Below are 15,605 nucleotides of genomic sequence, written 5' to 3' on the forward strand. Positions count from 1 at the left end.
TACGATGGTCAAAATGTTAAATGAAGCTAAAAGATACCTAACAGAACTATTTTTCTCCTTTCACATTTATAAATAAACATAAGTTTACAAAAATGTATCTTTTTGTCGCAGCAATGAAGACTTTGCAACCAGCAACCAAAGGGAAAGGACTGTTGCAAATCACAGCACCTCAAAGATGTCATGGTAAATCAAATGCAGATACTCCTTTACGTCTAGGATTTGCTTCCATTTGCAGGAAAACTAACCACATTTGCAATCATTTTGCATCTAGACTTCATGTTTAAGGTAAAAACGAACCAAAAAAATTCACGTAGTTTGCCTCTCTGAACCCTTCAGTTGGTCTGAATCGATGACTTGTGGGTTACAGTATTCCTCGCACTGATATTTCCCGTCCATCATTCAGGATATGCACTGGTGTTAGCACGAACAGTAATATACCTGGCTCGGGCAGCTCTAGCAGGAGGAAGAACCACCTCAAGTCGAGTTACTCTTCTCTAAGAATTGCTCTATACACAACCTGAATTTTTTTTTTAACCTCCTACTACAGCTGCTCCCGAAGGTATTCATCTATTTCATGAGCCTGCTCTTCCAAAAGAGTCAAACAAATCCACGTTCCTGGGGGCCTCCTGTAGCAAAGAGCCATTTTCTCATTAAACTGGGCATGAACTCGACTTTTGAGTGATTCTCTCTTCACTTAGCCGATACCTTCCCAGGTGCAAAGAGGGAACCCTGACAGTCTAAATTTTATTTGTGGGGGTGAAAACAGGGTGGGATTCGACCTTGCACTGCTAGGTAATTGCATTATTTCTTGGTGGTTTTTTGCATTCATGTCGTTTCCTCTCTTCTTAAGGGGATTCCCCGAGTCAAGTTCATCTGAAGAAGAGGAAAACCTGGATGACTATGAGTGAGTCTGAAAGTCTTCTGTGTTCCTCTAAAACTAACATAGATGTTTCTATTCCATTCTTCCCCAAAGGCATTAGAGCAGATGTCTCAGACTTGCTTGGGAGGCTGTATTTACTTGGGGAAACTCATATGAGGTGCTGGGCCATTTATCTGGATGACGGGTGATAATGAGCTGGGTTGTTACTAAGGGAAATATTTTTCCTCAGTCTGGATTATCTAAACTGGCTGTACATATTCATCGGATTTATCATATACCTGGTGTCCCCTTCACTTGACTTTGTCTTCGTAGATGCAGCATATGACATTTCTGCCGAGTATTTCTGCCCTGGAGGTCTCTGGACAGGGTGACCTTTGAAGGCTCTTATTAGCACTTATTAGTCCCGTTTTTGAAGTTATTTATGATACAGCAACAAGGTAGCGCAACAGACTTGAACTTGACCGCATTTATGTTGGGAGAGTCCTATTTCTAGGGCAGCCTTATCATTTAACATCCAGATTAGGATATTTTAGAAAGAGAAAGAGTGCACTATTAAATATTACACCTGGACATCAGGCATGAATTGGACTCTTCTGGGTGAATAAAAATGTAGGATCACCCCAATTATACTAAGACAGGTTGGCCTAAGGGGCCCTTAAGGTCCTTTCCAAAATCTAAGACTGTATCCTTCTACAAATAGGGACAAATAAGTCTCCGGAACTTTATTTAAAGTTGGCATTAAGGAGAGGTGGGAGTGATAGGGCAGACTGCATCTCCCGGACACCTGCTCCCCAATGGTGGCCAACTCACTTGAACACTGAGATTATACATCTTTTCAGTTCTATTTTTCTATGAGTGTGGTCACTGATATATTGGCTCTAGGTACAGTGAGAGGTTTTAGAAAGTACATGTCACGGTTTCGACTCTTTGTCTTACCTCTAAGCCAACGTGGCCCTAGGCGTTCCCGCCACATCGGGGAAGACGTGCTGTAGGCCCCGCCCCTCCACAGCATGGCTTTTTCACCACCATCTAGCTCCCCGTGATCCCTATCTTCTTCCCCAGTATCCACCCTCAGGAAAGCCTCTGATAGAATAATTCAAACTAAGACATAAACGCTGAGAAACACCAGCACCAAAATTATCCAAAGATAATAGCACTTTGACGGATGACAAAGACTTAAACCCATGGCAATGAACCTCTAATTGTGGATGTTAATCTCGAGCATTTCAATGAATTGGAAGTCTCTCTTCGATTTGGAAAGCCCAGATCTGACCATGTGGACGATCTCTATCTCCATCATTTCTAAATTCAAATGGTGCCTGAGAGGTGTGCACTGGGGAAACACCAGGAGAGACCTGCCCTCTTCCAAGTCAAAGAGGTGCCGAAGGGCAATTGGGAGCAGAGGGCTGCGTGATCCGGGGCTTAGCCTCTCGCACCACGCTCGGTGCCCCCAGCTTCTACCTCTCTCAGTGGCACCGAAGCATTTGTTTGGTGGGGCAGAACTTCATGAAGATTTCTACTGTGTTCTATTGAAGGCTAAGGCACTGAAGTTTAGATGGAAAATCATACCTTAGGAGCAGGCTTAAGAATCTGGTCCTCTGGCGATGACATGCTGAAATCTTTTTTAAAACAAACAGAGCCAGATCTCAAGTAAAGTGTGTGTGTGTGTGTGTGTGTGTGTGTGTTGGGGGGAGGGGTTTATTCACAATCCCACCTTGCTTCTCCACGCCTCTGTCCTTATTCCCGATCATCTCTTTCTTCTCTCTCCCATAGGCATGTATTCTGGTTCGTATTCCCTGAGGAGTCTTTTGATTAGCTGTGATTAGCTTAAAATATTAACTCAGAAGAAGATGATCAGTTCATACCTCAAGTATTAATTATATCATATCTATAAGGGTAGAACTAGAAGAGACTTTTAAACTTACATTCAACCCTCATCCTCATTTTGCAGATGGGTAATTCCAAGGTCAAAAAAGGCCAAGTGGTTTGTCCAGAGCCATACAGCTACTCACTAGGAAGTTACGTCTAGAATTCAGACCTCCAAGCTGGCTGGTGGCTCTTTCCACTCCACTGGCCTGCCCACCAGCTGACACGCCCCCCGCCCCACCTAATACATCCTCGCCCTCGGGTTCTTTTTTCCTCTTCGGGTGTTATCCTCTAGCCAGAGGGTCCTCGTAAGCCCCCAAACCCATGCTCCATCCCACCTCACACCCTGTTCATTTCCCTAGTATGACATTCTAGCCAAAGCCAAAAGACTGCAGACACTGTTGATCTCACGTGAGAAACAACTCTGGAGCCTGTTGAGCTCTACACAGAAAGTAAGATGTGATGCTCTTGGCTCACTTAGAGAAAAAGGTAATATTTAAAGATCATGCCTGGCTGCCCCACATCATCTCTTTCTCAGGTTGCCGTACCTGTTACTGGCTTACTATAGCCATAGAGGCTTATCTACTGCTATCCTGCAAATAAAAAAATATTCATTAGAAAAGCATTTGCTTTGAAAATAGATGCTATAAGGTGTGCTTCTATCAGATTATTAAAAGAAAAATATAGGGTTGAAAGACAGGCAACCCCAACTTTCCCATTGGAATATTCTTTCATTCGTCTCATCTCCGGCTCTCGCTTGAAACAGTGACACATAGAACTCACGGGCCTGCCCGAAAGAGGCCAAAGGTTTTTAAGTGCTAGCCCGCGGGAAAACAGAATCATACGGAGGTGGTGTAGACTCGCGAATCCGTAGTTTTGAAAAGCCCCTGGGGGGATTCTCTAGAGCAGTCAGGTTGGGAAATCCCTGATCGAAGCTGATGCCTCATTGTACGGGGTAGAAAGTGGAGTGATCAGGCACGCGGTTACAAATTATTAACTCGCAAATATGCGATTCTTTCTCCTTGTAGCTGGTTTGCAGGTAACATCTCCAGGGCCCAATCGGAGCAGTTACTGAGACAAAAGGTAAATTATCTAGTCTTTAAAGTAGCCTTTAAGGATCTTTCTCCTTGGGCCCAGAGGGCAATGCCCTTACTTCTCATAGAAACCGGATGGCTAATTATACAGGCAAGTGGTCATAGAGGCTGCAGTCCAGCCCCTGGGTTACCAGGCCCTTCGCATGTAGCCACTTCCTCGGTTTTTCATTATCTCCTGCTGGGTAATAAACCACTTCCAAATTTGGCAGTTTGAAACAAGATTTAGGAGTTCTCGCCATTCTGTCCACAGGGTGCCATGGTTCTGCTCTGTGTGGCTGACGTGGGCTTCCTCACAGCCCAGCGATCCCAAGGCTTTTGTCAGGCCTGCTGATGCCCTATTAGCCAAAGCAAGTCTGCTGGCCTAGCCCGGACTCAGTGTGGGAGGGGACTGCCCAGGGCAAGAATACAGAGACATGATTGACTGGGGGCCATCTATCTAACAGCCTAGCTCAACTCTGTCCCTGCCCAGGAGCACCTAAACCGGAGGACGGCAGGTGTAATAGGGAATACCTCTACCTGATTTTGTTACCAAATTGGCACGGAATTAACAGACGCAAACTCTTTCCAACTGCCAAACTGATGCTGTGATACAGTTCGACCTAGTAAAACACACCAGGGATTCCTTTGAGGGGTACTAGTGAGAACGTGATGACGTCACCACCTAACCCGGTATCTCGTCAATGTTGTCACATTCATAGCTTATTGTCTGCTCTTTCTGAATCTGGATCTGCTTGGAATTAGCACAAGCCATAAAGAAAGACAAGTTGAGCATGAAACTTTAACAAATGATTTGTTCTGCGTCTTTGGCTTTCTAATACCTTCCGAGGTATTCTATTCCATGGTGATAGGTGGTTTTAAGTGTTATTTCTGAAAGGTTAAAATATCAGGTTTCCACAAACACAAAACAGAGAACATTATCAGAGAGGGTTAAAAACTAAGTGGAGACGGAGAGTCAAAGCACAGGGTAGGTCTCTCAAGGAACTGAGAGAGAAAAGGAGGAAAGCTGAACCGTGGGTCCCCTTCTGTGCCAGTTGTTGGGTGATCTGGGCCGTCAATGACATTTAAAGTCGATCGAAAAGATCCATTTCCCTACCACCTACCAGGAAAAATAGTTTTCAAGAATAATGAAAATGTTTTCCATTCCTTCCACTCTTTCCTTCCTTTCCAGGGAAAAGAAGGTGCATTTATGGTTAGAAATTCCCGCCAGGTGGGAATGTACACAGTGTCCTTATTTAGCAAGGCTATGAAGTAAGTATGACATGGATTTCTCTCTTTTATCTTGTGTGTATGTTCTTTGAATACGTTGGCCATTTAGTCACATTTGGGGATAAGACACCATCTTTAAACTCCGGCGTTTTGGCTCAAAGGATTTCTATCGAATGCAACCTTGCCCACCCAGCCCCGACTCTGAGCGCTCGTTCTCTGGGGGAGCCTCTTTTGCCCATCCCAGGCGACAGCGAAGTGCCCAGCGCACAGCACGCCTCAGTAAACACTTGTTAAGGGAATCTGGGGTTGTTCCCCTTGACTTGGTCCGAAGCCTAGAAAGAGAGAAAAAGCGCAATGGAGTCTGTCCACTCTCGGCCCGAGCCACCTGGTGAGTTGAGGAACCTTCCCCAGTGTCTGGTTTTTAGTCAGTCTCTCCATTAGGGGCAGGGCTAGCAGAAAGTTGAATCAGTGTATCTGTGTTCCCCAGATAGCTCCTTTCCGGGGTGCTGTCCTCTTTGGGTGGTGAAGCTGCACCTCGGGGTCCAACTCCCGACTCCACCATTTCAAGGCTTTCGGACCCTGAGCAAGTTTCTTAACCTCTGTGCCTCGGCTTCCCCATTTGAAAAGACAAAATAACAATGACTATTATGTTCTATGGATGAAGTGAGTTAATTCACGTGGTGGATCACAACAGTGCCCGACACAGAGTAAGCGCTTAATACATGAATAGCGATTACTACGATAGTTGTTGTTATTGTGAAGGAGCGAATCTAGGCGCTCCACTCCCCTGTCCCAACACCCAGGCTCATACGACACCCCCAGTCACCACCTGCAAGTCACCGTCACCGACACCGACATCAGGATCCTCTGCCAGAGTTTTACAAGCCACTGTCCCATTGGCTGTTAGCTCTTTTGTTCCTTCTAATCATTCTGTGAAGCAAACAGGAAAGCTGCTTTCACTGGCACCATTTTACAGATGAGAGGTTTGGGGTTCCACAAGCGCTCACGAAGACCCACCCACCACGTTAATAAGTGACCGACTTGAAGTTGGGCCTTCCACAGCGGAGTTCGTGTTCCTTCAACCGCACTCCTGCGTCTACGTCGAGACCCCCAGGGTTCTGAGATAACAATCTGGCCAAATCTTGACTAGCACCATTTGAATATATATATATATATATATTTCTGCTGCCCCCATGTATACCCTGCCCTTGGCACCTATAGGTTTTTTGGTAATAACGAGTGATTAAAAGGTTATTTTATTTTGAGAAATGTTTTTATGGAGTATCTACCTCCAGTTTGAGAGACTAGGATGTGCCCTAAGCAGTGACCTGGCATTTTCCAATGCAGGAAGCCACCTCCCCGGTGCATCTCATGGACCAGGTTGCACACCTAGATGCTGGCTAAAGCCAACCCAGTAAGAACCAGGGGAAAAGATTTGCTTCACTGAATATTAAGAGCTCTGTGACCCTCTGGCCCTGCAGTTTCAGCCAAAGCTGCTAGCAGAAGTCTTCCTAGTCAAGATCCTTGACACCAGGTTTATTTTTGAAGGCGGCCAGGTAGAAAAAAACAGCAAATAGATAAGGAGTCAAGTGAAAATAATCCACATTCATGACTATGGAAGCCTTCTTTTATGAAACATCATCAACAGGCTTGAATGAATTTCATACTAAGACCAAGAGCAAAGTAGCCATTTGCAACAAGAAGACACGCCTTTCCCTTTTTATAGTTGCAATTTTAACTAGGCTGTTATTACAGCGACGACAACTTATCAATAGTTTCTTATGCACCAAGCATAGTGCGAATTGCTAGATATAAAAGCGCATCCGATCTCTGTAACAACCAAATGAGGTTAGCTAGCAAGCAGAAGACGAGGACGCAAAGCCCAGTTCTTGACTGCTAGGCCATACCCTAAAATCGGACACAGGCATATTATTTCTGATTAGCCCAAATCGATGTGCATCAATTCACCACTATCTTCCAAAAGGAGAGCAACGGGGAAAATATGCTTTATGTGGAAAAGGTACAAGTTCATGTGAGGAATTAAAGGACATCCCCACCCATTTCATCTTGCATGCTCCACTCCCCAAAGAGCCTCCCACCCCTGCTCTGGGTGAAACACCCACAGCCTAATCACCTTTGTCTCCCACATTTTAATATTCATTATTATCCTAAAAGAGAATTGGTGTTCAGAATAATGATCTTGAAGAACTGCACAGCTCTCAATCATCAAAGGAAGATTCTAGTTTTAGACTGGCTAAGGGAGGAACAGTGCAGAAAGTTGGAATTTTATTGTACATGAATTCTGTACGTGCACAAAGGTGACGCTGAGTTCAGAGAGGAGCCCTCTTCCATAATTACCAATTGTCATGGGTAGCTCTAGAAAAACATCAGCTGTCAAGACTGAGAAACCCTCTCTGCCTTCCCTCTCCAAAATTTGCAAATGCATCTAAATTATTATTTAACCATTGTTGAATCAAGCTTCAATCAATAATTAAAAACATTTTAGGGGCACCTGGGTGGCTCAGTTGGTTAAGCATCCAACTCTTGATTTCGACTCAGTCATGATCTCAGGGTCCTGGGGGGAATCAAGCCCCATGTTGGGCTCTGTGCTCAGCGGGAAGTCTGCTTCAGAATTCTCTCTCCCCTTCTCCCTCTGCCCTTCCCCCTGCTCCCTCTCTCTCTCAAATAAATAAATCTTTAAAAAAAAATCTAACATTCTGTCTTCCTTACTAGTGATAAAAAAGGAACTGTCAAGCATTACCATGTGCATACAAATGCTGAGAACAAATTGTACCTGGCAGAAAACTACTGTTTTGATTCTATTCCAAAGCTTATTCACTATCATCAACACAATTCAGCAGGTAATTTATTTCAGTTTTTCTTTTATGGGTCCTTGTTGATAAATAGCAATTTTCTTGGATACTACCAATCCTCCTAATATTCCTAATATTATCGGGAACCATGAAAATCAGAATAAAAATGCTCTCAAGCCACACATCTGCTGTGTTTTTTAGCCTACGTTTCCTGGAATATAATACTATATGCTCTAAAATGCCAGAAAAATGGAGTAAGCTGAGTGACTTGGAAGTAGAGATTCTCTTCATAAAAATATTTGCAGTCTTTTTCTGCCCATAGAAATAAGTTGATTACAAAATTCACACATTATAGAATTGTTTACCATTGGAGAGAGAGAACCTCCACGGACAAGTTGGTGTCTATCCTGACAGAATTTTTTCCTGTGCTGATACTAACACTTATTTATTATATATATTAATGAATTATATATGTGTATGTATGCACATTATATTTTTACCGAGATGAGATCATTCCACACATACTACTTTTCAGCTTGCTTTCTACATTCAACATGTCTTAGTGGTCTTTCCACACAAATACATATAGCTCACGGTCTATTTAGGAGCTACATAGAATTCTATTGTAGAATGCTCCATAATTTATTCACCTAACCCTGTATTGATTAGCAGTTGGATCGCATACAGTATTTTCACTTTACAATCGATGTTTCTGTGCACGGGTCTGTGCACGTGGCTCTGTATGAGTGTTTCTGTAGCCAGATTCCCTAGAAGTGGAATTTCTAAGATAATGTTAAGAAGATTTAAAACGTAGACATTTTCAAATGCTTTTCAGAGACATGCACTCCCGCCAACAGCAATCTCCTTCATCCTCACCAACACTGGGTACTATTACTCTTTAGATTTTGCCTAATTGACCCGTGAAATTGTATATAGAAATCCCTTCCAATGGAAGCGGGAACTCACCTGGTGTGGTGATCACTTCACGGTATATACATCTGTCAAATCATCACGCTGTTTACCTTTAAAATTACATATGGCCATAACATCTCAATAAGCTTAGAAAAAAAGAAATTTAAAAAAAGGAAATCTCCTCTAAGTGCCTTTTCTAGACGAGTGCCGCTTATGGGCAATGCCCGGACGGATTTCCAACAGCAAGTAAACATCTGTGGGCTCAGCATCAAATTTGTGCAAGTCTGTCTGACGTGATTACATGCACATAGTGGAAATAGCCTTACTCCTGGCTTTGATTTTGGTCCTTACTTGTGTTCTTCCTTTGTCCCAATTTCCTCAATTGTATATTTTAACCTCTAGCACCTCAAAAGTACCCTCAACAGGTATTGTATAAACAAATATCTCCAAGTAGAATGATTCCACTCCAGAGGATGCACGAGAAACTCTACAGGGTATAGAAAGAAAACATTAGAATCTTTCTTCAGATTTTTCTCAAAATCTCCTTAAGTTTTCTATTGTGAGTGTATTTTATGATTCACATAATGTATCAATACAGCAGCCATTTTGGAGGAGTGAGCTTTTTTTTTTTTTTTTTTTTCTGATTAAAGGTTTGGGATTTAAAACATTTGGAGACCACTCATATAAAAAGTAAAGCAATATATAGAAAAAGGAAGGAGAGAAAAAGGACTTGGAAAATATCACACGTTTAAGCAAGAAACATTTTTCATTTTTTTCAATGAGTTCTTTCAAACCACTATAAATACTGATTATTTTAATCCAGCTTTATCATAACTTGATGTAAGCAATGAAAATGACTTGACCGTTTAATGCAACCTAGTAATAGGCTCAATGTTTAAAAATCAAGTGGTTTGCTTTTTATTTTGTGCCCTTCTGTACTGTTTGGTTTTTTTTTTTTAACCAGATGTATGTGCTGTGTGTATATGTATTTAAATATGGGACTACAAAAAGATAGAACAAAAATGGGAAAATTTTTTAAATGAAAGATTCCATCGAGCAACTAATTTGATCGATTTTTAAAAATCACATAAAGTTGTTTTACTATTTTAATTTTTGCTTTACATTGAGCTCATTAGTCAAGCCAAGCAAATCAATACAGCTACAGGATGAATGGGGCCAGAATGGATCTCCTGTCTCCATCACGACATCCTGAACTCTGTGCTTTTGCGGCTACTCTGGAGAGAGCACAAGCAGAGGTGTGACCTGGTGTGATATCATGTGATGTCATGTGATGTGACATGTTGTGATGATATGGTGCTGGTTCCATTGCAGGCATGATCACACGACTCCGTCACCCTGTGTCGACCAAGGCCAACAAGGTTCCCATCTCCGTGTCCTTGGGAAGTGGTATGGACGTACATCTGGGCTCTTAAACTCCATTTCTCATCCATTTCTGGTTAAAAAATTATATATATATATTATATTTTTATTATATATATAAAATATGTAATATATATTTATTTAAAATATATTATATATACATTTACTTAAAAAAAAGAAGGAAGACAGGAAGAAGGTCCCTATTCAGATTGTGCCCGGGAAGGCTTCAGCAATAATATGTTTGTTCATTTTAAGGAAAAAAACCCAAATATCTTTTTTGTCCTCCCGACCTAACTCTGTAATCTCCTCAGCCTTACCAAAAAGATTGTCCAATTTGGCCTCTTATTAGACCCAGTCATCAGCTTCTAGAACCCCATTGCCTGTCCTTTCTTCTTCCGGGCTTCTGTGCTTGCTCAGGGGAGCCTGTTTTCAACCTTGTGTATTTAGGATCATGACATCCACCCAGATCACAGTTTAGTTTGCTTTATAAAAAAACACTAGTGATTTTTTTTACCAAGCTAAGAGCATCGAGCGTGTCTTGACACCAGACGTTTCTAAGATGCCTCTGGGTGGCAGAGCGTTCTAAGCCTTTTGTCAAGAACTATATTGTCCTGGTGGCATTATCGTGTGGTCAAATAGGTCATAAGACCATGTCACTAAGGATCTTTTTAAGTGATCAACTTAAAATAAAAAGTCTTGCTGTTCTTTATATTGTCAATATGAAACTCATTGGAGAAGATATCACTTGGGAAGCTGTCAGCCCCAAAGCCTTCTATTCTCATCCTAAAGAGTGTCTATCTTGCCTTATTAGGAATATGGGAACTGAAAAGAGAAGAGCTTACCCTCCTGAAGGAGCTGGGAAGTGGTCAGTTTGGAGTGGTCCATCTGGGCAAGTGGAAGGGACAGTATGATGTTGCCATTAAGATGATCAAGGAGGGCTCCATGTCAGAAGACGAATTCTTCCAGGAGGCCCAGACCATGATGTAAGTTTCTTCTGAGGAATGGCAGTTTGGCCCTTACAGTGGAGGGACATTCATGCTAACAGGTCTGTCCCTAACATTTGCAAGGCCTAGAGCAAGAGCCCATGTATCATAGGTATACTTAGAAGTTATAAATCAAGCTGACACATTAAATCAGTTCTATGCTCCTACTTTGACAAGTATACCTCCGTAACAACCTGAGAGGCCATATTCAAGTTTAGAATTCTCAAGAGTCTTTAGAGAAACGAGCCTCTGGCCCATGTCACCCCACTCCCACACCAACTCTACCCCTCTCCTTTCTCCTCCCACCCCCTGCTCTGTCCTGCAATGTGCTCAGTAATTATGTGTACACATAGCATTCAGTGCATCCAAGCTCCCTCTGTGTCCCTCACAAACAGCTCTGTATCAGTTAAGGATCTTGGTTGCGGGTAGACACACCAATAGCGTGGTTCACTCTTAGGGGAACTGGCCCAGGAAGGGCCCACCCAGGTCCTGGAAGAGGGCTCAGGACTATGTGGACAGGGGATTCCAGAGTCCTGGTACCCTAAGGGTGACCAAGAAAAAGAGATGCATGGATTCTGAGTAGGCATGTCCTTGCCCTTTGGGGAGGTGCATGGTGGGATGAAGAACAGAGTGGGGCCCTGTAGAGCACATGCCCAAGAGCAGGAGCCTCTAGTGACCAGGACTAAGGCAATACTGAAAACCAGTGTCCTATGGACAATATCCTTTTCCTTCCTGGTACCTTCAGTACAGTCTGACAGAATCCCTTTCTCACCGCTTCTTTCCTCATCTGATAAATGAAGATACCCTTCCTAACAGGCCTTAGCTCCAAACACAGTCCGCAATGCTGATGTGTTCTTTCTCTCAGCTTGCTCACTCACATGTGCTCACTTTCTCTCTCCCTCTTCTGGCCCCCTCTCATCTATGTAAGTACAAAGAATTATTTTAATGATTCTACCTCTTCTTATAAACATGGTGAATCAGACTTTGAAAGGTGACCGACCATCCAGGTTTGCCTGAGACTTTCCTGCTTTAGCAATGAAAGTCCTGTGATCCAGGGACCCCTCAGTCCCAGGCAAACTGGGACAGCTGGTCATCCTGCCTTTAGGGAACTAATCAACATGATATGAAAAACAATGCCATAGCAGGATTTTGAGCAAAGATAGTTGAAATCACAAATCCTAGCCTGCTGCAGAGTAATGGCACTTTAAAATTTTTTTAAACACTTATATAGTGCTTACAGGCATCTCTCTGAGCACTTTATAAATATTAATGCATTCAATCCTCCTAAGAAGCCTAGGAGGGATGTGCCATTGTTATCTGTGTTTTATAGGAAAGTGAAGCAGAGAAATGTTAAGTAACGGGCCCAAGGTCAGCAAGCTAGTAAAAGTTGGAGAGCAGAGATGCAAACCCAGGCAGACATTCCAGTCCATTTCCTTAGTCATTCTTTTGTGAAGACCAAAGGTACCAGGAGAGTCCGAAAAATCGCTTTGACCACAATTGCAGAATTGTCTGGAAGTAGAGGTACTATGTGAACATAAGCCTGGTTTCACGGGCAAGCAACCTGCACCGTTCTTGAGGGCCCCCACACTTAGGAGGGCTCTGCACTTGCTTTACTGCTGTGATGTCACAGCTTGAAATTCTTTTAAGACTTATTTACTTATTTTGAGAGAGAGAGAGAGTGGGGGGGGAGGGACAGAGGGAGAGGGAGAGAGAATCTCAATCAGACTCCCTTCTGAGCGGGGAGCCTGATACAGGGCTTGATCTCATGACCCTGAGTTCAGGACCTGAGCCAAAATCACGAGTCAGATGCTCAACCGACTGAGCCACCCAGGCCCCCACCATTTTGAAATTCTTACTAATTCTCAAATAAGGATCCCTGCATTTTCATTTCATACCGGCCTCTGCAAATTATGTAGCCTGTCCTGCCTTGGGCAATCATACTGTCATAAAACTGGGGAGGAGACCTGTAATGTCCTCCTTTTGCAGGACAGAAAAATGTAGCAGAAACTCCTGTAGGCTTACGGTGTAACCCCTGGTCAGTGACTGAATTTACTCAAGGAACAGCTTTTTTTGGGTGAGGGATCTTTGTCCAACCACTAGCCTTCCCTCTGCAGGGAGCAATGCTGAGTTCCAGGCCATTCTCTAAAATAGCTGATAGAGGCATAATCGAGCTCATAGCCTTGAGCAACCTGATAAGGCCTGTCCCTAAAGTAAGAAGAAAATAATGATTTAATTAATTATAACTATTTAACTATAACTATATAAAATAACTTTAATAAATGCTCATTAAAAAATTCTAAAATTGACATGTTGGCTTTAAATTTACTTTACACATCAGAACATTAAAGAATCAGCCTGTAAATTGATCAATTACACGGACAAGTGGATGAACACCATAATAGCAGAGCGTCTATCTGTCATGACCTACCAGAAGGGCTATGTCAGGTGGTTACTATTTTCTAAATTTATTATTGAAAGATAATGTGGGGCACTGGCTGGCTCAGTCAGTCAAGCGTTGGACTCATGATTTCAGCTCAGGTCGTGATCTTGGGGTCATGGGATCGAGCCCCGTGTAGGGCTCTGCATGGGGAGTCTGCTTGAGAGTCTCTCTCTCCTTCTCCCTCTGCCCCTCCCCTACTTGTTCTCTCTAAAATAAGAGAAGAGAAAAAGAGAAAAAGAGAAAAAGAAAGATAATGTAACAATAATGTAAAATGAATTTCTTTAAAAAAGAAAGAAAAATCACGGGTAATCTCACTTCCGTAACATGGCAACTATTTTCATTTTTCCTGCACCCTTCATATTCTGATACAATTATTTTTTGAGAACGAAGTATTTGGACTTCAAAACTGAGAAAGTGAAATGGAAGTGATTGCCTTTAGTGTGTAGCTTCCTCCAAATCAGTCACGGAAATTCTCTAGATGCCAGGGGACTAAACAGGATCTAGGAGACAACAGACCATTGCTTCGCTGATTCTCCGTAGGACAGGCGAACCCAGGAGGCAGCTTTTTTTTTTTTTCCTTTTGCCTTCAAAGGCTGATGCTCCCAGAATAAAATCCACAACTTTTCCCGCTCTTTCTCTGTTCAAGTAGAATGGGGGACATTAAAACCAGCAAAAATCTGCAAGTGATTCATGTTCGGGACATCTGGAAAGTGGAGTGTGCAAATTTAGTACTAATCTTTGAAAATTTGTGGTTTCCAGGAAACTCAGCCATCCCAAGCTGGTGAAATTCTATGGAGTGTGTTCAAAGAAATACCCTATATACATAGTGACTGAATATATCACCAATGGCTGCTTGCTTAATTACCTGAAGAGTCATGGAAAAGGACTTGAAACCTCCCAGCTCTTAGAAATGTGCTATGATGTGTGTGAAGGCATGGCCTTCTTGGAAAGCCATCAGTTTATACACAGGGACTTGGTAAGCAAAGTCGCGGGCCCCTCAAAGCAAGCAAGGGCTCCACACAGTCCGTGCCTCCAGAGCTGGTGCCCTTGGCCGGCAAGGAGGGTGTCTCCACTTGTGCTTTGCTCCCTTGTGACTTGCCCAAGCACATGACACTTTTGTATTAAGAACCACAATTTCAAAATAAAATATTTGCGGTACAGAAAGAGAAGAAGAAGCCGTCACGATTTATGTAGCTGTGTTGTGGTATGGAGGAAAACAGATAAAAAGGAAAGACTTTGGTCGTTTTAGTGCGTGTCACAACCATGAAACCCAAGCTGACCTTTGCTCCGGGAAGGGCTTAGCGCTAAAGCAGTCAATGAATACCAGCACTGAGAAAAACAAAACCAGGAGGAAATGAAATTTGTGTGTATCTTTGGCTCAGGCTGGGAGTGGGGAGCGTTCTACTTACTATGCACTGCTATTTACCTTTAGAGATTTTCTTGTGCCGAACAGCAAACATGCCGTGTGTGCTAGGCCAGAATTTATGCCTTCAAAGCGCCCGTTAACGCGTGGCACCCCAGTGGTGGAGAAGGAACCCCTAGAAATAGCTTTTCCCTTCTTGCTGACGAGCTGAGGTTCTGTGTTTAATGTGTAATACCCTTCATGCTGTTTGACAAGGGTGGATGCTTGGGTAAAAATACAGATGGGAGCACAGTTTCATTTTGAAAAATTGAGAATTGCAAAGGGAAAAAAGACAACTTCTCAACATTTGCGGTTTTGATAGGCGATCTTAGATTTTGTGAGTACTCTGCCAGAGAGAAGGAAGATCTTGGATTCTCATCTGGGGAGATTCTTGGCCACTTTTACTACTTGGTAATTTTGCTTTTCCCCCAAAGGCGGCTCGGAACTGCTTGGTAGACAGTGATCTCTCGGTGAAAGTGTCTGACTTTGGAATGACAAGGTAAGCCAGCTCCAGCTCAGCTCCCAAAGGGCAAGCTGTGGAAGAGGGACTTCCATTCACATCCACATGCCAGCAGAATTGTGGGCCTCGTGGCGATAGGGAACGTGCTCTGCACTGGGGGGTTCGAGAC

The 15,605-nt window shown here is 43.0% G+C and overlaps 1 protein-coding gene across 4 annotated transcripts in view; it reads left to right on the forward strand.

Moving 5' to 3' along the window:
- BMX (BMX non-receptor tyrosine kinase) overlaps positions 1-15,605 on the forward strand; it is a 49,602-nt gene that overhangs the window by 25,217 nt on the left and 8,780 nt on the right. For all 4 annotated transcript variants that reach the window (XM_034999928.1, XM_034999949.1, XM_034999920.1 and 1 more), the window contains exons 8-16: positions 112-183; positions 851-904; positions 3,775-3,829; positions 5,009-5,088; positions 7,780-7,907; positions 10,104-10,178; positions 10,963-11,134; positions 14,334-14,550; positions 15,411-15,475. In XM_034999928.1, the coding sequence (XP_034855819.1) occupies positions 112-183; positions 851-904; positions 3,775-3,829; positions 5,009-5,088; positions 7,780-7,907; positions 10,104-10,178; positions 10,963-11,134; positions 14,334-14,550; positions 15,411-15,475 (918 nt within the window). The remainder of the gene's footprint in view (positions 1-111; positions 184-850; positions 905-3,774; positions 3,830-5,008; positions 5,089-7,779; positions 7,908-10,103; positions 10,179-10,962; positions 11,135-14,333; positions 14,551-15,410; positions 15,476-15,605) is intronic.

The sequence above is a fragment of the Mirounga leonina genome, unplaced genomic scaffold (genome assembly GCF_011800145.1).
Source record: "Mirounga leonina isolate KUSES-001 unplaced genomic scaffold, KU_Mleo_1.0 Mir_101595, whole genome shotgun sequence".
NCBI lineage: Eukaryota > Metazoa > Chordata > Mammalia > Carnivora > Phocidae > Mirounga > Mirounga leonina.